This window comes from Solea senegalensis, linkage group LG11, assembly GCF_019176455.1.
Source record: "Solea senegalensis isolate Sse05_10M linkage group LG11, IFAPA_SoseM_1, whole genome shotgun sequence".
NCBI lineage: Eukaryota > Metazoa > Chordata > Actinopteri > Pleuronectiformes > Soleidae > Solea > Solea senegalensis.
In genome coordinates, this window is record NC_058031.1 from 21459250 (window position 1) to 21484187 (window position 24938).

At 40.8% G+C, this 24938-nt stretch overlaps 2 protein-coding genes and 1 long non-coding RNA gene across 3 annotated transcripts; 1 reads left to right on the top strand and 2 right to left on the bottom strand.

The window, feature by feature from the left end:
• Positions 1-254: 254 nt before the first annotated feature.
• Positions 255-19270, top strand: wdr46 (WD repeat domain 46). Its single transcript, XM_044038871.1, has 14 exons — positions 255-338; positions 883-1044; positions 2125-2205; positions 2291-2403; positions 2515-2602; positions 3854-3915; positions 5098-5202; positions 5294-5444; positions 5557-5792; positions 9241-9394; positions 15135-15282; positions 16880-17070; positions 17165-17278; positions 17381-19270. Exons 1-14 carry the CDS (start codon positions 282-284, stop codon positions 17489-17491), a joined length of 1773 nt encoding a protein of 590 aa, XP_043894806.1. The 5' UTR covers positions 255-281; the 3' UTR covers positions 17492-19270.
• LOC122777555 lies at positions 11960-13482 on the bottom strand. Its single transcript, XR_006361333.1, has 3 exons — positions 13448-13482; positions 13236-13364; positions 11960-12774 (listed from the first exon to the last, which is right to left on the bottom strand). It is a non-coding gene; the product is annotated as an uncharacterized LOC122777555 (long non-coding RNA).
• A 1072-nt stretch (positions 19271-20342) lies between the features above and the next one.
• b3galt4 (UDP-Gal:betaGlcNAc beta 1,3-galactosyltransferase, polypeptide 4) lies at positions 20343-22636 on the bottom strand. The gene is made up of 2 exons (XM_044037191.1): positions 20935-22636; positions 20343-20858 (listed from the first exon to the last, which is right to left on the bottom strand). Exon 1 carries the CDS (start codon positions 22146-22148, stop codon positions 21030-21032), a length of 1119 nt encoding a protein of 372 aa, XP_043893126.1. The 5' UTR covers positions 22149-22636; the 3' UTR covers positions 20343-20858; positions 20935-21029.
• Positions 22637-24938: the final 2302 nt, after the last annotated feature.

Below are 24938 nucleotides of genomic sequence, written 5' to 3' on the forward strand. Positions count from 1 at the left end.
CTGTAGAAATGAACAGTTTTTTATACTTTTATTCATATTTTACTTTTATTAACAGTGTGAATAATTCCTTGAATTCCATCAGCAAATAAGGGGAGATTCCAGAAAACGTACAGAAAAATCAATCTCATACTTCTTGTGTCCAAAGTATATTACAACATCGCTACCTGTTTTTTTAATATTTTGATCTTCAATAGATATTAGTTGTTTCCGCATCCACAACAGGAAGTGGCGTTCGCGAATATGACGTCACAGGAACTCAACAACGTGTATATACAACAAAGATGGCGTCTCCCGGCAAGGCTGACGTGAAGAGCCCACACGTGGGGAAAAAGAAGAAGGTAAATGTGATTATTTTACCCGTAAAATTGTTTTGATACAACCAAGTCAGTTTCTTAATATTGTCGGCGCTAACTCTTGCGAACAGACACTGAGTAACAGTGGTTTATTCACCAGCGCCAGCAGCAGAGCAGATAATGTGCTAGCAGATCGAAGTGTGAACTAACCAAACCATATCAACGCTTTGTGAAGCTGAAACAATAAACATGAATCAATTCTAAACTCTACAGCGATATTAGGACTGTAAAGATGACATGGTGTGAGGAAAAAAACTAAGTAAACCTAAAAACAGACTAAAGTCCACTTAAAAATCAACATGTTTACCCTTTCTATTTCATTAGCTTCGGAAACTTGTAATATAAAGGGAGCTCTTTCTTAAAATCCACCAGCAGAAATTGTGTGCTGAGTTGTAGATAGAATATTTGCCTAGAATAATTACAACGTTTGATAAGATGCATTAGTTCATATCCTTAGGCTCCTGTAGGTTGTCTAACATGTCACAACAGTGCTTCTAATATCATACCTTTGTCTGCTCCTCTTCAACAGCCTCCAGCTCGGTACTGGGAGAACCTACAGCAGAAGGAGGGCGGAAATAATGATGAAAACAAAGATAGAAAAGATGGAGGAAAAGCCCAAGATGCTCCACGACGGACACAGAAAAGAAAACTTGAGGAAACCCGACGAGACAGAAATAAATTCATTTCAGGAGTAAGAATGTTTACTCTATTTGAATTATCCATTTATTATTGTTGTTATTACTCTGATAGAATAAAGGTGGTTGTTATGTGACCACCTAAGCTTCAATATTCCACTTTCATTCATTTCATATCCTCTCTAGGTGAATTTCTAGATATGTAGGAGGGATGGGCATTTCAAGCAAAGGAGCTAATCGACAGGCACTGGGTATCAGGCAGTTATTTGTAGTTTTCCTCCCACACACCCCTCTAAACACACAAACATAAATTGATAATCTAGTGTCACCTACTACCATTAATTTGGATTTTATTTCAGTTTAGTGTGTGTTTATTGAGCTTGTCCTTTCTCTCCTCTCTTCCTGCTCTGCTACATGAGAGGACACACACATTCCCAGTGCCATGTGTTAGTGACATGGGCAGTGGATGAAGTGAACTAAACATTACTTAAGTAAACGTTGTGTTAAATGTCTCTTAAAGCTAAAGATGGACCAGCCTTAACATGAAAACCGTGCTGAAATATCAACATTTGTAAACACCCCCTCACTCGTCATGAATCAGCTAACAGAGCTGAGCTGCAGTTCTGAAACTCCCCAGATATTGGGACGTCCCCGTCCAAACTTGCTTTGACCTATCTTGAGCTGTTGGAGGAAGTCCTCCTGCTGAATCTGCAGCATAACCCACTGGTTTATGAGTAAATAAAAATGTACATAATAAAGCTACAATAACTCCATTCATCATGTAGCAGTCAGACCTCACATTAGTTTGACATTAATGTGAACGAGTTTGTATTCTGAAATGACATACGTGTACACACTCTCCTCTGTTGTTGTTTGGTTTTGCCACACTGCCTCTACAGGTTGATGATGACAACACTCAATGTATACATATAGACAAAAAGTGTTATGCTCACGACAAGCCATTTATCAGATATAATATCTAATCTAGGGCCACACAAATCTCATCTGAAAATGGGAATTAAATTGTATGTCCACACAACCCTGGTCTGAGTCACATCAAGGGACAATAGTCACTTTAGCCTGTCAGTATGTAATGTAAAAAAAAAAGTTTCTCAAAATGTGGTTGTACTCTACAGAAATCCGACCCTTTCCCTGGCCCTGCTCCGATTCCTGAAGAAAGGCTGCAGAAGTTCAAGAGGAAAGATAAAATGAAAAAGGTAAACAATGCAGTGTCTCTTTTATTGACATTACATGCATTTAAACTGTGTTCATCTACCAACGCTTCATTTGTTCACAATCTAGCCTCGCAAGGGCCAACGCACGTTGAAGGCAACAATAGCTCACTCTGAAGAAACTTGTGAGATGGCCAAGAAACAAGCCGCTCGCTTTGACCTCCTTCTCCCTGAGGACGCAGGGTAAAAAGCTGCCATTTTCTTTCATGTGATTCGGATTCAACAGAGATTACCTGATGGAAAAAAACAGTTGAAAACTCCGTTGTAACCTGTAAATTTCTCTCTAAATCTCAGTTTTCTAGAAGGGGACGAAGACGAGGACACATGTACTATCTCTCAGGATGATATTGCGGATGCTGTGGATATAACATCTGGAGCAAAGGTGGGGACACTCACTGGATGTGTTTTGAAGATTTCACTTTTAAGTGCTGAGGTATTAGGCAGGTTTTTCACTGGATGCATGTGCAGCAGTGATTAGTGGGTCGGGCCCGCTTGACCCGCACCTGCCTGATTTGTTATAAAAAGCTGAACCTGACCCACCCGGCCAGGTAATGTTAATTACAACTGGAACCACTCACTAATTTAGCAATCCTTCATTGTTATTGAAGCTTCATTTATCTTATTATAGAACTACATCTATAAGGAGGACTCACTTCAAGTGCTGTCCTGGCTGCTGATATTGTTATTATTTATGGATATGTTCACACCCCTGGCCACTTGTGCAGGTAAAGTAAAAGGACAATTTACCTTAATAAATAAATATAAATTATTCCGAACTATGTTGTTTTTTTAATTGCTTAAGGGAAAAACATGGCCTGTTCCTACGCGCGCCTCCAGCACGTGACTAGCTGAGCCAAATGCACTCTTGCTTGAGATGCTGGTTGCTGGGATACACAACTATGCTCTGATTTTTGGCACCGGTGGTTTATCTAAAAAAGGAAAAGCATTTCCCCTGCCACAGAGCAGCTTCACAGCGTCTACTGTGTATTAAAGTTTGCTTTTGAAAATCATAAAACATTTAACTTTTTAATGCTATCAGCGCCGGCGTCATACTTTCAATATCCACATGGCCCAAATTTTATAATCCACCAATTTTCGTGTTGCTCAGACCATGCAGAAACTACGGGAACCAATTCACACCTTTGTTTAGATTTTACATGGACTGTGTGCGCCAGCGGTTCATTCTCCTTGTGTCACATCACTTTCTATCACAGTTGGTGGTATTTCTTGTTTTTATCCAGAGACAACGAAGATGGTAACCATGGAAACTTCCATGAGGTTATAAGAGAAAATCCACCAGTGGCCATGCATGTATGACTCGGTGCTTAAAGAATACAACACAAATCAGGACAGTTTTCACCGTGTCTGTGATTTTATAGAGACTAGAATAGTAGAATCCTCTTAATTGGTCCCCCATGTTGATGAGGCGGTGCAGTTTGATTTGTGGTCCATGCTACATTTCATATTAATGTGGTTAAAATATAAAACTATGGCTGTCACTAATGGTCAGTTTCATATACGCACTGGGTTACATTTAAACTGAAATCCATTCTGTATTTCATATCAAAATCAATTTCCTCTATTCCTGCCTTGGTTTGATTTTTTTCCCCCTTTTCTCTTTGTTCCTGTTTAGTATTTTAACCTGAAGCTGTCTCAATTTGGACCATATCGAGTGGATTATAACAAAACTGGACGGTCAGTATCGTGCTCTCTACACTCACATAATCACAATTTTGGTTCTTTTTTTTTTAAATCAGTGGAAAGTAGAAAGATGAAAGCAGTACAAATCAGCTTCAAATTGTTTTCAGTTTAAACCTGTGTTAGTGTTTTTTTACCACTTGGGGGCAGCACAAGAATGTCGTAACACAACACAAACATTCACCATAATGAAATATGTAAACAGATTATAGGAAACTGTAAGAGTGAGGGTTAGTATTGTGGTGAAAGTGCAGATGTAATTACGTAATGGTCAACCTCACTAATTAAATAAACAAGGCAATGTCGTGTTACGTGATGGAGCAGCAGCTGTATTATAGGTTAAGTGACTCTAGAGGGCTTTAGTAACCATGAACCTTAAAAAAAAATACCTCCAACCAATCTGCTAACCTTAGAGAATACATAATGTTTATTATTAAAAATTATATCTTACTCCTCCCTACCTGTTCATGTTCTTGTTATGTTCTTTTTGTCCTTTAAAAAATAAAAAAGAATAAAAAAAATATTCAGGCTGATGTAACTAAAGTAACTAATAATTGAAGTTGATGCACATGGAACATTGATTGCTGAATATCAATAAAAAGTAAATTATGTATATATATATAGAAGCCAGGTAACTAACAGTCCTAGTTCTTTGTCGTATATATTCTTTACTGTATATTTATGTAGTATTTTGTATTATATAATTGTTGAAATACTCCTCACAACCTGATAACTGGAGCTGTGTAGACAGGTACGACGATACAATATATGCTGTGATTTATTGGGATACTGTTAATGTGACGATACGTTGTGTCCACTGCTTCTCACCCATACTCAATGGGAATTACCTATTTTACAGAAACCGATGAAAAAATAAGGGTACCATGTGTAGCTGAATATCCCTCACCTCTCCAAATAAGTTGGAGAACCTGTAGCGTTCAGTTCAAAACTCAAAAGGAAGGAAAAGCAATTAGGTCATTCTACACTTATAAAAAAAACAAGTGTAATTTTGTTCGCAACATTTTAAACACAGGACCTTTTAACTGGATCCATGCCAACATTTGGTTGGGTTCTTCCATATTCTGTCACTGTTGTATAATATTTCTCATAATCCCAATCTCTATTGGTGAAAGTATTGTTTGACTTTTGTTATTAATGATTGTTCTTTTTTGTCTTCAGTCATCTTTTGCTTGGTGGGAGGAGAGGTCATGTTGCCTGCATAGACTGGCAGTCCAAACAGCTGATGTGTGAAATTAATGTGATGGAGTCCATCAGTGACGTAAAGTAAGCCATCCAGCCTCGCTCGACAGTGTGCTTCACAAAATGCCGAGGTTCGCAGTTGTGTCAACGGATTCTCTGTGTTTGTTTTGTTCAGGTGGCTCCACAGTGAGGAAATGTATGCAGTGGCTCAGAAGAAGTGGCTCTATATTTATGACTCTAAGGGAATAGAGCTTCACTGCATCCGCAAATTCAACGATGTCCTGCGTATGCAGTTCCTTCCCTACCACTTTTTGCTAGCCACAGCGGTGTGTATACCGTTCTTACAATATAGTGGTTTTATCATAAATATAATGATTTCCTTGGGAGGTTTAAGTCACCAGTTCTGAAAAACTCTCCTGATGTTGTGCTCATTTTCAGAGTTCTACAAGTTTCCTGCAGTACTTGGACGTGTCTGTGGGTAAAGAGGTGGCAGCCATTTGCACCAAGACCGGTCGGCTGGACGTGATGTGCCAGAACCCGCATAATGCCGTCATCCACCTGGGACACTCCAACGGCACCGTCACCCTGTGGTCACCAAACCAAAAGGAAGCCCTCGTCAAGATGCTCTGTCACCAGGGCGGCGTTCGCTCAGTCACTGTCGACAAGACCGGCACGTGAGTTACCTCAATGAATCTTTCCATTTTCATGGTTAATCACTTTGTTGTTTGGTCTGAACCTCCTCAAATGTCTTGTTTTGTCCACCAACTGAATATATTCTGTTCACTGTCACAGAGAAGCAAAGAGACTGCAACATATTCACATGTTTAAAAAAGCTGCCATCAGGTAAAGGCTACTGTTTTGCATCATTATGCTGATGTGAAAACTGATAACACAAACAAAAACAAACTACACGTGTTTATATTGAGCACCTGAATAGTGTTCACCTGATATCTGTCGTGTTTTTTCACATAGGGCTGCTTATTTTAAACACTACACTGGCTCTCAGGCAAAGACTTTGAACATGTTAACAAGTGTTTTAACACCCCTCAGATAATGTGTTCAAGCTACTACTGCATAGGGCTGCGGAACCCCAGTGAACCCCAGTAGTCTTGTATGCGATGAAGCAGCAGCAGTGCTTTTACGTCCAGTTGACGCTCACAAGCGTGCATACACACAATGGCTGACGCGGGTAAAACTCCGCTCAGCGAGCCGTTCCAACTTAAGTCAGATGTCTGGAACCCTTTTGGATTTAAAACAACACAGGATAAAGGGCAGGATAAAACGAAAGTGGCTTGCAAGATCTGCCAAACTGAGGTCAGTTATTGTAGAAAGACTACAAACCTCAAAAACCACTTGACAAGGTATAACACTACGCTAACGTTACCTTCTGACAACAAGCCGTCCGGGGGAATCACTAGCATTACTAGAGCTGAAACAATTAATAATCAATTATTAAGCGATTTCTAAATTAATCAACAGCTATTTTGATAATCAATTAATTGTTTCAAAGCTTTTTTCTTGATTAAAGTAAGATTTCCGTTTGTTTAAGCTTCTTAAATGTGAGTATTTTCTTCATTTCTTTGCTCTGCATAACAAAGAAATCATAGTAGTAGTAATTGTGGTTTGTGGGTAAAACAAGACATTAAAATAATCAACAGATTAATCGATTATGAAAATAATCGTTAGTTGCAGCTCTTAACATTATTCTCTGGTTCTCCACGATACCCAGCCTGATTACTGCATGTATATGTTCATTAGGACCAGAGTCGGACTCAAGCTCACCTGGGCACTCTGTGCATATTATGCCATTTTCCCACTTCTTACTCAGTTTGGCTTCATATCAATGCAATGTTGACGTACAACAACATTGTACAAAACACAACAGACATCAATGCAGGACATCCAGCAGCTCTTTTCTCCCGCTCAGTTTGTGGCTGTTTGTCTCAACAAGACGTCGAGCTTTGTATGAGAATAGACTGCGTGGGTGGAGCTAGACTTTACTGTACCATTTTACTCTGGTACCCCAAGGGAAGGACGCCAAAGAACGGAACGGTTGGGGCTGGTTATTTTGATACTATTCCTAACGGGAATGCAAAAACATTTGACCGTATCAAACCGGACCATTGCACTTAGTGGAAATGCGACTTAAAGTTGGTTTCACCCCAGTATGATGCCACGCACATGTCAGTGTTGCACATATTTCATAACAGAACAACTGAATCGGGGGAATTGAAATGCCACAGTGCTTTTACTGTGAAGCAGTAACAGGATGCTATGCAAGAGATAAACATGCTAAAACTGTGAAGAAAGCTCATTTTTACTGTATGTATTTGCTGTGAGATGAAACAGGAGAGACTCGGCAGCCATAACACACTGCACACACATCATGTGTGAAAGCAGCCAAAGGCCCCACGGGCCCCATCGGGCATGCCCTTTATCTAAATATACTATGATCTCATACACTGCCATCTCTTTTCATGGGAAACAAATTGAATTTCAAAATGGACTATTTGTCCTTCTCCTGGCCATGCACCATGATGTCCTGGTGAAACTGTGTCAATACAAAGAGGGGTAAAAAAAGCCAGACCAAATTCAAGATACCATATCAAATAATATGTGAGTGGTACCTAATCCCCAGTAATTCATTAAGTACATACAGTCCCTGACAAAAGTCTTGTCACTTATCCATTTTGTAGAAAAAACAGCTCATAACCTAACTTTAAATTAATCCATTGGTTTTAGAAATGGCTCATATGAAAGCTAAAACCCTCCCAAATCATTTTCAATAAACTAAAATAAATTTGTTTCACTGAAGAAAGATTGATCATTTAATGAACACAGAAAGGTCAGATTTTGGCAAGACAAAAGTTTTGTCTCCTACAGAAAGTAATGTGAAAATTGAACAAATAATTTACTTCACATACAAAAATATGCTGCATAACATCAGTAAATTAAGAAGTGGTGCTGTGAGATCCATATTTAATATCTTGTATGACTTCCATGAGCTTGAAGGACTGCATCCATCAATAATAGATAATGATTCATACAAGTCATCAGGAATAGCAAAGAAAGCAGTCTTACATGCCTCCCAGAGTTCATCAAGATTCTTTGGTTTCGTCTTCCATGCTTCCTCTTTCATTCTACCCCAGACATGCTCAATGATGTTCATGTCTGGTGACTGGGCTGGCCAGTCCTGGAGCACCTTGATCTTCTTCGCCTTGAGGAACTTTGACGTAGAGATGGAAGTATGCGATGATTGCACCACCCTGCTGCAAAATTTGACCCCTTTTATGTTTGAGGTAGCTAATACTTCTTGAAATTTTAGGCTATTGATATTGCCTTCCACCCTGCAAATCTCTCGCACACCCCTTTACTGGATGTAACCCCAGACCATGATTTTTCCACCACCAAACCAGTAGTTCTCCTGCAATATTTGCGGCGGCTGTGATGTAATTCAACTGAAGATTCATCTGAAAAATCCACCTTCTGCCACTTTTCCAGCGTCCATCCTTTTAGCAGGCTGTGGGCCTTGGCAAATGCCACACGTTTTTTTAAATTGCCTTTTGTTTAGTGCTGGTTTCTGGGCACGGAGACCATTTCGAGACAGAATTCTACAAACTGTTCTGGTTGACATGGGAACTTGAGGTGACCAGGCCTGGTGAAGCTCTGCTGCAGTGGAAAAGGGACTGGCCTTGGATTTTCGAGCAGTTGTCTTGCAGGGTCTGCCGGACCTGGGCTTGTCAAAAACATCTCCAGTCTCTTCTAATCTTTTTCTTATACTTTGTATTTGACGCTGAGACACATTGAAGGTGTCAGCCACCTCAGCAGTGGATCTGGTCTTCAGCCTCTTGATAATAATAATAATAATAATGATCAACGCTTTGGTCTCAGGGTGAATTTTAGGCATGTTGTCAGAGGTCACGTTGCAGTTGATGTGAATGTCTGGTGTGATGGGGTTCTTTTTATATATATAAAAAGAGAAATAAGGCAAACCTGTTACCAGAGGAAACCTATTACTGATGAATCAGCTCCACTTTGTTGTCAGGTTTGGTTTTCTGTGTTTATCCAGCGCGTGCAGCTCAATGTAATCCGTCTCTTGTCATGGTTGTCTTCCTTTGCTAGATACATGGTTACGTCTGGAATGGATAAAAAGCTGAAGGTTTATGACATTAGAGCCTTCAAGCCGCTCAAGTCCTACTTCCTCCCCGCTGGAGCTTCCTGTTTGTCACTGAGCCACAGAGGGCTTCTGTCTGCAGCTACAGGAGATATTGTGCAGGTCAGTAGTGGTTTTTTTTTGGTACCCATATTTTTTATGATTGTATACATTGTGGCCCCCTACTCATTTGTGCTTACAAAAAAGGAAAGAACCTACTATAGTTATCTTTTTTAATTATATTAATCCCAAAATGTAAAAAGCAAAAATAAAACAGAGCAGCATGGAACAATTAATGAACCATTCTGAACGTAATGAAAGTAATGCAGAGTTCACAGTGTGTTGAGCAGCTAAAGAGATTCATTCAATGACCCTGTATGTACAAGTAAGTGCTTTTTTTCTTTTCTTTTTTTGTCTGAGTCGAAAGACAGGATGTTTTACATCTTCGTCATTATGTCACGAATAATCACAGTGACACAGTTGTGTACTTTAAACTCAACCATTTTGAAAACAATTTAGAGTAGGATTATTGTCTCTGGATGTTGAAAAGTATCAGATATTTTATACAGTACAATGGATGCATTGGAATGAGTTATTTTTGCACTTGTGAACAACAGGGTAGCAACAGAGATTGGATGTCCTGCCCTTGACCTGTCTAGGGATTTTGAACCGGCAACCATCTGATTACAAGCCCAATTCGTTTCCTCTTGTCTATGGGATACCCAAAATTAGGGCACGTTCTTCTCCAAATTTGGTATTTAGACCGAGTGTTATCTCAGCGCAGAGTGAGATGAAAGGAATTGTATTTAGTGTCTGAACTATTCGTTGGCAGTGCATAAAATTAAACCAATTTAGAACTTGTCATTTCTTTCAAAAGCCAGGCACATCTGTGCCTGTGGCACATTGCTCTTTAAATGGCGAGATGGATCTGTTTGTGCATGAGATGAAGCTGCGTGTGGCAGAAAGAATGTAAGATTAAAAAAAATATGAGATGACAATCAGTGTTTAAAAAGAAGGGAATGAGGAACTTGCCAAAGGCAGGTTTGAAGATAACAAGCTGAAACAGGAGCACACAGGGCCTCACATGATGTGCGGCCATGATTTAAAAAAGGAATAAAAAGAAAGAAAGAAAAAAATTGTTGTTTTACATTTAAGACGACACATGGCGTAGGCACTAATGTGTGAGACACTTTGCTTATTAGTATTTCAATTCTCCGCTGAATCAGCAGTATAACAATTCACTCATGGAGTGGCGGCAGATCCTCTGCCCCAACAATAACTCCATTAGACTGCACAGCATAAGGAATTGCACCAACATTCAAAATGCATTTATTTGATGAGGAAGAGGAGGAAGAGCTGGAAGGTGTGCCATAGGTAGACCAGGCACATGCACACATAAGACCCATGGGTTGCTTGAGCCCCTGCCCTTTTTCTTTTTTAAAAAAAAATTATTTATTGAAGTTTTCCAACACAGTATCACACCTTTTTATATTGTGCTTTTTTTTTTTTAACGGTGTAAAACAGAATATACACAGTCATACGCGCATATGCACCCTCCCCCCCGAATTTTAAGAACTTCAGATAATGTTTTGGAGATATTGACCCAAAAGCTACCGAGACTTGAACAGTTCCACAAAATATGTGCTAAAGAGGCCGAAGCTTGACCACATTGATCACACAGAGGGTCGACTATAGGAAACATCTTCGACAGCAGCAGTTTCGATAAATGTAGTCTGTGTTATTTTTTGAATTGTATCTATCCATGTCTGGCACATACAGAACAAACTCTTAGGCTTTTTTTCCATTGACTCTCTGTCATTTCCACACCTATATCCTCCATCCAGGCCTCTCTTAAATGATCCAGTGTGGTTGTACCATCTATTTGTGTCACCTCATCATGAATCTTTGGAATTGTTCTTACTTTTTGTTTGTGGGTCAAGCAAAAACAGTGTGTCCATCGGAGAAACTAGGGTTTTGTTTGGGAAGGATGGAAATGTCTTTTTTATAAAATTTCTGATATGCAAATCAAAAGCTAAAGAAGTCCGTGCTGGGAATATTGCATTTCTCTTTCAGTCACTGAAATGTGGGAAAAATGTTGTCGATAAAAAGATCGTTGATTGTCAGAATTCCTTGTAAATACCAATTGCGAAACGACTGATCGGAAAGTGATGGAGGAAAGGAGTGGTTATTTATTAATGGCAATAACTCTGAACAAGTCTGCCAGCCAAAATGCCTCCGTATTTGAGACCAAATTGTATTTGAATGTGAAATGATTGGGTTTTTCATCTTTAAATTTGGTGCTGGTAGAGCCGAAAAAAGTATTGCTGCCAAAGAGGAAGGAAAGTTATTTTGGATTTCCATCCTTGCCCACTCAGCCCCCTGTGTGTGGAACCAAAATGACATGGATCGAATGTTACAAGACCAGTAATAGAGCCGAAAGCAAGGCAACCCCATACCCCCGAGTGATTTAGATCTTAAGATAAGATAAGATGGTCCTTCATTTGTCCCGCAGTGGGGAACTTTGCATTGTTACAGCAGCAAGACCGTAAAGATAAAGATAAAAATAAACATGCATTACCAAAAAAGAAAATTAAAATATACTAAGATATTAACACTTAGGCTATAAAAAATGTGTTTAAAATAGAATGTTGAATGTACATTATAGACAGCAGAATATACACAGTATGAAGACTTAAAGAAACGCTTTCTTAATTCTTGGAGGTTTTTTATTCCAGATAAATTGAGATATGGCTGAGTCTGGTTTGGCAAAGAAGGCGTTATTAATGAGAACAGGAATGCACTGAAAAAAGTACTTTGGTAAGATAGTCATTCTCACAATATTAATTCCACCCGCAAGGGAGATTGTAAGATTTGCCCATTTATAAAAGTTACGCTTTGTTTGATCATACAGTTTCATGAAATTGTGCTTAAATAAATCTGAAAAATGTAAAATGTAAAAAAACGGCGTTAAAAAAACGCTGACGTCACAGTGGAGCAACTTGAACCTGTGAGTTATAGATTCATTAACATAACTTTCTTGTGTGGGCTAACATGTCACCTTCCACTTATTCAGCGTGCTTAATAAGAGCCATATTTCAGCTTTTTAGAATTGCAGCGGAATTGCACGTCTTCCAAACCTCAGTATTATGATCATGTGAATTAGAGTTCTCAACGGGTTCGGCCCGCCTGACAAACCCTTGGAGCCCTTTATGATGCTCAGCGTGAACTGGAGGGGAACAAATATCCCACTCTGCATCTTGTGCTGCCATAGGAAGAACGAATCATTGCCACCAAAATGCCAACGATACTGCACAGCTGGCAGCCGTGCGTCAACAGCATGCACACTGGTTTTGCGCACCACTCCCCAAACCGGTAACATTCCTGTGGCCAAAATTCAACCAGTTGACCAAAGGGCAAATGTACAACAGTATGTGAAGTCTCGCCTGTTCACTGCAGCAGCAGCCGGTACCGGAGGTCCCAGATGACGCAAGCCAGGACAACAACTACAAATAAAACAATGTGGATAAACTCATGTTGACAATAATTTGTTGATTAAAAAAAAGAAATGGCAATTACTTAACACTCACAACTACACAGGATACACAACTAGTACTTTGTTTATGAATTAATCTACATATTGTGTTATTAAGGCCAGAAAACATATTATTAAGGCATCTATAAACTTGTGCACGTCCCTGCATTGCACCTTACACCACACCTCATTTTAAGAGCAACACACTGACCGTTGCACTGATAAGCACAATAGCATCTGCATGACAGGTACCAGGTTTGTGCCAGGTATAAGAAAGAGTTGACTGCAGCATAATATTGGCTAATATACATGACGTGAACAGAGGCCCATATGTGCTGTGCTCTTCTGAGGATATTCCATTGATCTCTGATTTGTTTCTTTCTTTAATCTATAAGATTGGTTTGTTCTGAATTTTATATTTTTTTTATTTACCTTGTCTGACCCTCGACTTGTCTTATTCACCTCTGCACAAGAGGAGGAAACTGGGAAGGAAACCCACGAGCTTATGTGGAGGAAATGCAAACTCCACACAGAAAGCCCTTCCTGTCGCTCTGGGCCACACTGAGAACAAAATTATTATTATTCATTCATGGCAAAGTAAGAAAAAGGAGATGATTTGTGTTGGGTCTGAGAAGATGTGTCACCTTTTCTCCAGGAGGCTTCTTTACTTGTGACTGACTTGGTGGAAAAGCCCTGGTATTGAGTGTCTGTAGGCTGGTTGTTTGTCTTGGGAGTTGTCACAGGTTGTTCATTCATTGATCTAGATTCAGGTAGTAATTTTAATCTGAGTGAGCGACAAGGTCTGCTGTTACAACTCCAGTGTTGTAAGAGAGCTGTGCCTCCCTTTACAACCACATTGTAATGTGCTGTGAGGACAACTTTTGTTTCACAATCAAGATACTTTATTAATTGTGCATTACATTTGCTCCTTTTTATAATTAAAATAACACTGAGGAGAGAAAATACAGTGCTTTTAAGAATTGGTTTTATTTTGGGTTCAATGGTCAGGGGGAGGAATTTATGTGCTGTTGGGGTTAGATTAGAGTTAGAGGCTCATGTCAATGATTGCCCTCACTTAAAATGCCATACCATGCAAGTGTGGAAGTGTTTGTGGGTCAAGCAAGAGTTGCTGTTGCATTGTAAAAAAATTGTTGACAATTATCTATATTATTATTATGACAATAATAATTATCTACTGTATATTATTATGATAAGATGATAAACAGTATTCTTTCAGAGTGTATTGTCACTCTCCTTGAGAAATGCAAAAAACATTTTAAAAGAAAGCTTTACATGAGCCCAGAGAAACAACCTGTGTGCAGCTTTATATCCCCCATACATCTTGTATATCATAAAAGATGTCGAGATGTTATTTATAAGCCATATCGCCCACGAGGAGGCGGGGCCCAGGCACAGTTAATGTGAAGAAAGACACTAATGTGTAACGTGTTGTACCAGTGGGAAGAAATAAATGCACCAGATCGAAGTGTCTGTGTGTTTATCATCTGTCAGTATTAAAGGAGGCTTTTGCCTGAAGTAGCTACATTTTTAGCCCTGAGAAACAGCCCCCACACACACACACACACACACACACACACACACACACACACACACAAACACACACACAAACCTCCTGACCACAGTCCAGGAGCTAAAGCAGGAGAACTTAACACATGTCTAAAGACGCCGTGAGGGAGGAACAACACACCAGCTTCATTGTACAGATTCATAACATTACATTGACATCAATAAAAGTAGAAATAAGTTGATGTATATTTTATTTTTGCATCATTTTCTTTGTTAGACCCCTGAAAACAGTCCATTATCTTCACTTAAGATACAGATTTTTATGGCTTTAGAGCTGGAATTGTTTTGGGCTTGTTCACCTGTGTTAACCTATCTCTGAGACAGTATTTGCTGAGCTGTCTTTGAGGAGCTCAACACTTTGCACCTTTGATAAGAGATTAAGTTTAAGTTTACTCCCAGAGTACTGCAGGTGTTCATGTCTACACATTGCCAAGAAACCCTTAACTTTACTTCTGTACATAATGCACACAGACTATAGTCCTTTTTTCAATTTTTTAGAATTTTCCTTTATCCCTTGCTTTTTTGTGTATTGTCTAATTTTGCTGTCTGCACGTCTGTCTTAAATGTTTTTGCTGCTGTAATGGAGTGAACTTAAGTTTATCTTATCTTAAAATAGAGTTTTAGGCATACATCTTCATTTTATATATGTAACTATTAAACCCTTAAAATCAATTAATTGGACAGATTTTCTTTACATTTTATAATAATTATCATCGACCACCTATCCTGTGTGTCTCCATGCAGGTGTACAGGGACGTGTGGAGCTGTCCAGTGACCAAACCCTACATGGCCCACAGACTGCGAGGAACAGCGTGGGGGCTGCAGTTCTGTCCCTTCGAGGACGTCCTCGGTGTCGGACATGGAGACGGTTTCACCAGCATGCTCGTCCCAGGTCCCAAATGATTTCACATTACACACACGCACACAGATGCACATATTTCCATGCCAGTGGAAGAACAGGCAGTCGCCCACCGAGAAACAAACCAGCAACAGACATTGTTGATAAAAAGGTCTTTACAACAATAGCAAACATCAAGAGAGTGCAAGTACATATACGTGCTTTGAGAACAGAGGGTTTATTCCAAAGATGCTTACAAGTGCCACAGCAATAACGGGTCAGGTCAGCATCCGTTTTGCGTGCTGTTGACTGTCTCAATGCTCCACGTTCGAAAAATGCTGGTCATGTTTACTCCTACAACTCTTTCTTTTTCGATGTCTAAAATAATGCCATTGCTGCCTTGATCTTGTAGCCTGCATAGGGATTGCGTGTAGTGCCATGAAGCAATTTTTTGTTTCTCGGGAGACGAGACCTCCTGATTCTGAGGCTGGTTTCCCGGGCAGTGGAGACGGCCGGCCCCCAGTTTCCCCACAACAAGCCATTTAATCATCACTATGACACTGAATATGTTAAAGATCCTGTAATAGTGCTAAAAGTATCACTTCCTGAATTTGAGTTGATTTTAAAATAAGAAGTAAAAATGCTGTAAAATTTAGCTTCATTCTCTGCTCTGAGACTGTGGGGGCGTGGCCCCACAGTCCGCTCAAGTGGAGATCAAGTGAAGATCAGAGTCCATGAATGTCGGGATTCTTCAGTGTTTGTACAGAATGCTATGGTAAACTATGTTACCAATAGCGTATAGGGAAGCCACATTTTCACCATTTTGGTGGTAGTTAAACAACATATTGCACAAACAGAGCTGGTTTAGCATCCTCCACCCTCTCTCTCTCTCCCACTTACTCATTTACCTGCAGCCTCACAGCAGGAGTCTACTCCTATTTCTGTTCTGTTTATCTACTTCATTTCCTTATCGGAAATAGGTAATTTATATAAAGTGTCAGAGCTTTTCTGTGTTTTATTACACATTTGTGGGACAAGGACATCTCAGCCAGCTGTCAAAACAAAGGCAGTAATGTAGGAGACCACAGTTAAAGGCGCTGAGAGTTTTTATATCGAGGAGGAGTTGAGCCAACTATGACTCCTGTGTGTTGTGAAGCCATATTTTTAGACACACCTTCAATCTTTGAAGAGACTCCTGGAGAGAAACTATTTTCATTTTTAGCTCCATAATTCTTAGAGAGAACCTCAGAACATTCTCAGCCACTATTTTCTAACATATACAATGTGTGAAGACAAGAAATGCTGAATCTGTTTTACAGGATCTTTAAATTAGGGTCAAAATCCGGCATAGTTCCACTTTAAAGAGTCAAATTTAAAGCTGAAAAACACCACTTTCTAGCTTAAACTTGTGACTGTGTTGCTAAAACAGCTCACACAGCGTATTGGAGATGATTACACCATTCCGGTTTATACTGACACTACACTAAAAATAGCTGGCTTAGTGAAGCCACAGGTGATTCACATCATTCCTATTCCTGCATCTGAGAACAGGATCTGTCGAGCAATACTATCAGACCTGACTGAGGCAGCATTTGTGTATATACAGCAGCAGTGCAGTTCTCATTCTGTTGTCCTGAAATAAAATCCACAGGTGCTGGTGAACCTAACTTTGACGGTTTGGATGCAAATCCGTACCGCAGTGTGAAGCAGAAGCGGGAATGGGAGGTCAAAGCTCTCCTGGAGAAGATTCAGCCCGAACTCATCACCCTGGATCCAAGTGAACTGGGAAAAGTCGACTACGCCACCTTTGACCAACGGCACCAAGATCGAGTCAAAGCCCTGGTCAGTGTTTGTGACGCGTCGGATGTTATTGTCCGATACAAATCTTTGCTTTTGAATGTCCATGACCACCTTCTGAAAATGTTTGTCTTCTCAGGGCTTTGACCCACACGCCAAAGAAAAGTTTGTGCCCAAGCACAAGAAAAAAGGACGTAGTTCTGCTGGCAATATTGAAAAGCGCAAGAAGCAAGTGGCTCATGAAGACCAGAGGGTAAGTAAACCAGAAGACAAAAAAAAGTTTAATATTTGACACTGTGATCATTTTTATAGCTGCAGTGCTGAGCTGACCTCTCTTGATCTATTTCCACTCCAGGATATAATCAAGCAAAGTGTGGAGGACAAACTGCGAAAAAAGGACTTCGGGAAGACGGAGGTGGCGTCATTATCTGGGCAGAAATCTGCTCTGGACAGATTTAAAAAATAGAAAAGGAGGAGCCTTTGTGTCTTTGAAGCCAGTGACATTTTGTGGGAGTGACCTTTTTGAACTTCACATTCATGGCTCATTTTATGGCCACCCGGTGGGAACAAAACTCCGACTGTCCATGACATTGATAAGTAACAAGGACATGCTGATAGTGACCGTACATCTGTAATCAGTGCAGTGGGATAACAGCTCAATGTAACACACGTAGCCTGGAGCACTTCCTGTCTGCATGGCCCGATAATGTCAGGTGCTGTCACTGGCATGGGCAAAACTGATGGAGACTAGTTTATGTCCTAGAAAAATAAATAACGTGAAGAAAATTCTCTGAACTGAATTTTAAATGTAGAATCTGCATGTAAGGGAATAAAATATGCTGCCTGCACACACTTTGAGCTCTGTTAGAAGAGCAGGCTAACTGGGTCAATGGATATATAAATGATATATATTTGTGTATTTACACATGGATATTACATACTGATGAACAATTCTGTAAATATGCCAGACTATACAAAAGGTTTTCATGGCCTGACAATACAATTAGTTTCCCAAAATATGGATAAAATGCAATAACTGGAGTAATTGAGTAACAAGCAGGTAAGGCATTGAAATGGGCTCACTTTTTCAGTGGGAAAAACACATAAAAAATATTAGAAATAATATTCAGAATTCAGTTCAGATTCCTCGGTTCATTGCCACTGTCCTGACCTATATAAACTGAACAACGCCGTCGTGGAAGTGATCAGTAACGCCTGTGGTTTCCCTGCTAAATGTGTCAAAATGGTAGCTGTGCAAAGAACTTGTTATTATAGCAGCACGTGCAGCATGCAAAAACGCACGCTGCACGTTCTGCTTCATTAACCTGGTCGGCTTTTGTAAGCTGTGACATAATAAATAAAGCAGCACACTTCTTAAGTAATCAGATTCACCTAAACAGGTGTGGGAGCCTCTTAAGTCTGTTTGTCCTTGTTGTAGCAATGTTTCCACTGAAAGCAAGCAAGCAACTGCAATATTTGTTCTACATATTTTTCATGTTCACTTCAGGTATCGGAAGTTCCTCAATTCCCCTGTGACGTGGTGGTGAGGCTGGTTTCACTGCATTAGGGGAGTTCCTGCTCTGAGAGTAATTTGACATGTTGAAAATCAGTAGTTGAGAATATCGTTCAGTAATGGCCCTTTTTTCATAGTGGCCATCTTGACAGGTTGTGGTTGTGTATGTAGAACAGGTGGGTAAAGCATGTACAGTATGTGAGGGCAGACGTAATCTGATGTGTTTTGAAATACATAGCAACGGAATTTTAACTTTATGGGGATGACTATTTCACATACAGTTTTTTGAGATCAGCACAACTGTGTTCTTAAGAATGTTGACCTTCAAAAGAGTGAAAAGGCTGCTGTTGGTATGGGAAAAAAATAAGGGTTGTGATTTAAACCTTTATTGTATTGACCTGGAAAAAGTGGCCAAGCCGATGTGGACATATTCTAGACCTTCCACATCATGCCTCCTCATTCTGCAGGTACCTGTGACTCCAGGTCTGCAGGATCCAGGATACATTTATCTTTATCTTCCACATGAGGGCTATGGCGGGCTCAACATATGGCGAAAGGTGGGGTCACACCCTGGGACACACAGAGACAAACAGCCATCCACTCTCATACCCCATCTATTTAGAGCGTCCAGTTTACCTAATCCCCATATTGCATGTTTTTGGACTGTGGGAGGAAGCTGGAGAATAAATGACACTACTATATTATAAATTATCATGACCGAATGCAACTGATTTATATCTGCTCCTCTACTGTCTCTGTTTTTCTTTCTCTCCACTGTCTGTTTTGTGTGAACGGTTGGGTTCCTCTTCCCTCTCTAAATAGTCTCTGCCTGCATGTTATGATTTGGCGCTATACAAATGAAATTTAATTTTATCTTCAATTTTCGAATGAACCTTCCCTCATCCTACTCCCGAGAATGTCTACACATTGCAATAAAAGCCTGGAAACTTAACAAGACGTTAAAATGAATAAGAATTGGAGTGTGAGGTGATCAATTTACAAGTAGAATCTGTTGCCTTTGTTGGGGAGGAAATATCTAGCAGCATGAAACAATCTCTCCCCAGTAGGTATTTTGTCTTTGCGACGTTAGGAATTGGTTTTTCAAAATAAGTTTATATTAATTATATATATAATTTATATTGTGAACAATTTATCGTTCCATAGCAAAACAAACACTCTTATTTTTAAATGATGTGAAATATCATCGTAAATATTACTATTTTGATGTCTTTTTCTCAAAAAGTTTGAGTTTTAGGCCCCTGATGTAACATATTTACAGTGTGAAACAGGAAATACTTTCTCCCACTATTTGGCACAACATGTGTGTGCAAAGGATTGTGGGTACTTCCCTGTAGTGAGGACACAAGACGTGTGTCCTTGTGAAGCACTCAGTCTTATATATAGCATATGAAGGCTCCTAAACGGTCCTTCGGCACTGCGGTTCAGTTGAAATGTAGCACCCTGAAACTCAGGAAGCTGAATGGAACTCAGCCGTCATTCCTTTGCTCTTTTAAACCTGTGCACTTTTCCTGCTCCACAAAAACTTCCTGCCTCACAAACTTCCTGCCACACAAACTTCCTGCCATACAAACGGCCTCAGCGATGAGAGTGAATGTGGTTAACTATAAAGTTGTGCCAGGAAATAACAACCGTGCATCAGAGTATCTGCATTGCTGATAACTCTTTACCAGGAACCATGTGCTGCACAGTATATGTTCCCTGTGGTGATAAATAAACAGTCTCGCTTCCCTTTGAGATGCTATTAACTTAAAAAGACTTCAAGAAAAGCGTCAGACACAACTTTGTTAATATACTGAGTTATTTATTTGTGACCATAATGGATTCTTACATCTGTTTCCTGAGTGTAAAAACACTGACTTTGTCCATGGTGTGAGACGACTTAAATGTCTCTGATTGATCCATCAATCCCTGCAGATACACATGTTGTCTTTTTCCTTCTTATTATTGTTTTTTTTATATTTATTATTATTGTTAATAATTATTTCTTACCTACTAATGGGTATATGAATTTTGTGACTGGATATTATCTATTGTAGTGGGTTCATTTTGGAGACATGCATTATCATGTTTTTTTTTTAGGACTAACATCTACAATTTAAGTACCCGGTGATATATTTCATATGTGACAGCAGCAGCTTGTAGATGTCAGACTTACTTTAAGGGTGTGCTTGCTCATTACTTTCTATCAGCATGCCTGTGTTGTTTACCTACATCTACAGTGTGTGTGTCAGGAAGCTATAACAGTCAGTTTAAAGACAAGACAGGTCTTCGTACAACCGGCAGGGTCATCCACCTTTTTCTGGAAAGAAAAAGCCTGTTAAATACATCATAAAAAAATAAAGCTATAAATATAAACTGCCACTCTCTGTGCACACCGTGTAGCTTCACATTTTGAAGAGCACTTGAGCTGTTCACAGCGTTGAAGCAAGGCACAGCTTCGCCTGTTCATGAATTCTCCTCCGTCTCACTCTTACAACCCTCGCTCGAGGCCCAGGGCCGTCCCGAGCATCGCCCTGACTTTGCACAAACCCAGGGAAGCGCGTACACTGAGCCAGGAGCAGGCAGGAGATGAGTGAACGTCAGGCCAAATTTGTAGCATCTCCCTGGGTGAGATGTGATGGATGGACACCATGGCCTGATAGCAGCAGCGGCCATAAGGGATGCCTGGCCCACCAGAGAAGAAAGGGCAGTGTGAGGGCAGCACCCCAGCTGTCCGAGCACACAGACCAACAAACACGTCCTCAGGGGGCAGAGGTGTGGATAAAGGAGAGGCAGAGGCTGCCAGGGAAATTTTGAGCAATGCAGAGCGGGACAGGACATAAGCCGAACCACTGCAATAGTCTGGAAAGACAGATGGAGGGTAGGCTCCTACAGGGAGGTAGTGCTTGCTGTCCGGGTCGCGGTTTGGAGCCACATGGAGATGCACCCTGCCCAGGTACAAGTCTCCTTGTTCATAGGGGTTGCGGCTTTTGTTCAAGAAGTGCAGGAGAGCACTGGGATTGAACAGGACGTCATCGTCCACTTTGGCCATGAAGTGAGCCTGGGGGCAGAAGCGGCGGGTCCAGCCCAGCATGGACAGGGTCTTCAGGGTCAGGTTGGAGTACGTGTCCACGAAACGTCCTTGAATGAGGTCACCTCGCTCCCGGGCCTCCTCCACCAGCAACTTGGACAGTCCCGGGTCAGAGGAAATGCCCACCATGAAGAGGGTCATGACCCGGAGGCCCCTCACTTCCACCTCTCCCCCCCAGGTGTCCCTGATCGTCTGGCGTGCCCTCTGATTGGCAGGAGCCGAGGTAACCATGGTGATGAGATAAGGCTTGGCACGCTGGCACACGAGCGGGCTGGGCATGAGGAGGAACTCCTCGGGTCTGGTAGGAGGAACGCTCTGCGGGGGGATGATGCCGGCGTGCGGCTCCAGCACAGTGCTCATGCTCATGGTGGTCACCCATGACTCGATGAAGTCCACGAAGAGCAGCGCCAGCAGAGCTGCGCTCCCTGCAGCCGCGCACAGATAATAAGGCAGAACCCCGAGTCTACTCCCACGCTTTCCTAACCGGGGTTTACACGCCCAGAATCCCCGTCCGACCATGGCCGACCTTGGCTCTGAAGAATCCCGACTGCTGCTGCAGCTGCTGCGCCTCCTCAGTCTCTGCCTTGTCCGCCTTTCTCTTTCTCCCGACGACTCCTCTGTGTTTGCGTTATTGCGCGTCTCCTGTATTGCGGTTTTGCGCAGAGATCCAGACCAGCAGCAGCAGCAGCAGCAGCAGCAGCGGGAAGAGGAGGAGGAGGAGGAGGAGGGAACAGTGGTAGTGATTCTGTCAGTTCCACTGAAATTATGCAGTTGCGCAAATCAAACGTTCATCCACAGCCTGCAGCTCTTATCTCGCCCTCTGCTCTCCACTCTTCACATGTGGAAACACGCGCTCCGATGCTCGTCCTCCCTCTGATGATGGTGATAATGCTTTTGTTTCGTTATCCATACGCACACAGTCTGTGGTAAAAAAATTCCACCTTTTACTCGTTGATTTTCTCCTTCTCTATCGGTCACGCTGATTCCTGTTAGCTGTATCAATACACGTTAACCCGGTTAACACAGACCATCTGTTTAGTTGATAGCACAGCAGCCTATAGGCTGATTGTGACCTATGCTTTATGAGACAGCAGCCAATTAAAGTGAGCCTCTGATGTTGTTGAGAAACTGTAATTGGCTCAATGGGCTCCATTCTGATCTCGACGCGCCTATTGGATTTGATTAACAAATGTGATACAATCTGCACTGGTCTGCAAAACATCTGAAATACAGCGGGGGTGAAAACAGATGTCCACAGGAGGCTGAATATTATAATCTGGAAAAATGAGTAAATATCGGACCATGAGCAGCAGTGGGGATTTTTTTAAAAGCTGAATATTGCACATTGCACATTGACTTCAAGATAGGAGCAACTGCATGACTTCGTCTTTCTTATCACGCAGCACCTTCTGACTGTCGGGGCCTCCTCCGCCCTGCAGTGCTCAAGTGTTGGAGGTCGACAACAGAAGGAGCAGAGCTGGAGTAGAAAACCAGCCTCCCTTAAGAAGAAACCTGATAGAAATACATGTTTATTATTGTTATTATTATTGTTATTATTATTGTTATAATAATATGTATTTCCTACTACATCCCTCCCCTTTATACCCAGTCCTTGCAACTGCAGATTGACACCTAGTGGACATTTAGTGCTAATGCTTGTTTTGTTTTCTTTTCTTTTCCAAACATTCTGCATCTTGAAAAAAAGAATACATATATGTATGTATGTATAGATAGATAGATAGACAGACAGACAGACAGATAGATAGATAGATTGATCTAAGAGATTATAATCTAAACTAAACTAACAAACTATACAACAAAGACATCCAATACTGTAGAATTTTCTAGCAGGCAAAGCTATCATTCTATTTATCTATTTATTGTTATAATTGGTCATCAAAGCTCTTTTGTTATATATTAACCTTCAAATTAAAAACTACTATCATCAGAACCTGTACGACTAACTAACTGCTGTCTAACTGTTCTCTAACTAGCACTATCTGTGTGTGAGAAATAAATCTTCAGAAAGACACTCGAGTTGTTCCCGCCGTACTTGTTCTGGTTGCCCCTTCCAGAAGGGATTATTGGGCTGAAAGGATCGATCAGTCAAAGTCTGGACAAATACCATACAGTTCACAAGCATTATTATTTCATTACGGACCTCCGACCAACTCACTAATTACTAACGAGGAAGGTGGGTAGCATTCTTGCTCTTGCTTGAGAGAGCTCACTACTGACTCACAAAGTCTCTCAGATAGAGTCCATCTTGTGCGCTCTGAGCGTTGTAGCCCTGGCTCCTTCACATGCCCTCATCCTAAATCTGGGACTGCCGGGCAAACTTCTGCCAGTTCCTCCTGAAATCTGGCGGGTTGTTCAGGCCCCTCTGGCATGTTTGTGTCGATCACTGTTGCATGTCATTTTCTGACTTGGTCGACAGGCCGTCTCATGACACAAACATCTCAGATGTCATGTGCTGTATGCTATGAATGACCCAAACTCTTGTGCCATTGTCAGATACTATAGACCGGCTAAAGCCCTGTCTGAGGTTTTCTATGGTGGCTTGACTTGTTGCTCTATTCGTAGGATACACATCACTCCATTTAGAGTGTGCATCTACGACGATAAGAAACATACAGAAGAAAATAGACAATAAACAACATGCACATGAAACTTAATTATGACAGGATAGCGCTGTGTTATAATGTGTTTGGAAACATGTACATTACCTAAAATGAACACGTTAAGTAGACTGTAGCTCGCCAATGCAAAAGGGTTTCAAAAACACCCTATATGACATGAGATACCACAACACTTCAGAAACCACATACGATATACACAATAAACAACACAGAATGAAAAATGTAATTTTTTTTTTTTAAACATCTCCTGCCCTAAAACTTATTTAAATGTTATTTGCAACAGCAAACAACATAAAAATATTATCTGATATTCCGCTTGCGTAACCTTTAAATCCATGAGCAAACAAATGCTGCTATGCACCGTCGCCAAGAACTAAGTCAAACTGACAAGTGGGTCACATGACACACTGACATTTACAGTACAAATAAAAACCAAGCCAGAGATCTTCAAGCACCATGTTTTAGTGCGTTTGTTTAACATGCTTGCAAAGCAACGTCTGCTGTTGTGCAACTTAATTCATTAATACTAGGCAACTTTTGTGATTCTACTAACCTCTATTGCAGTGGTTCTTAAAATTATTATACCACCTGAGAAAATATTAAGCTCCTGAAGTAACAAAATGATCATGTTAAAATACAGTGGTTTAAAATAGGCTGAGCGAAGTACAGA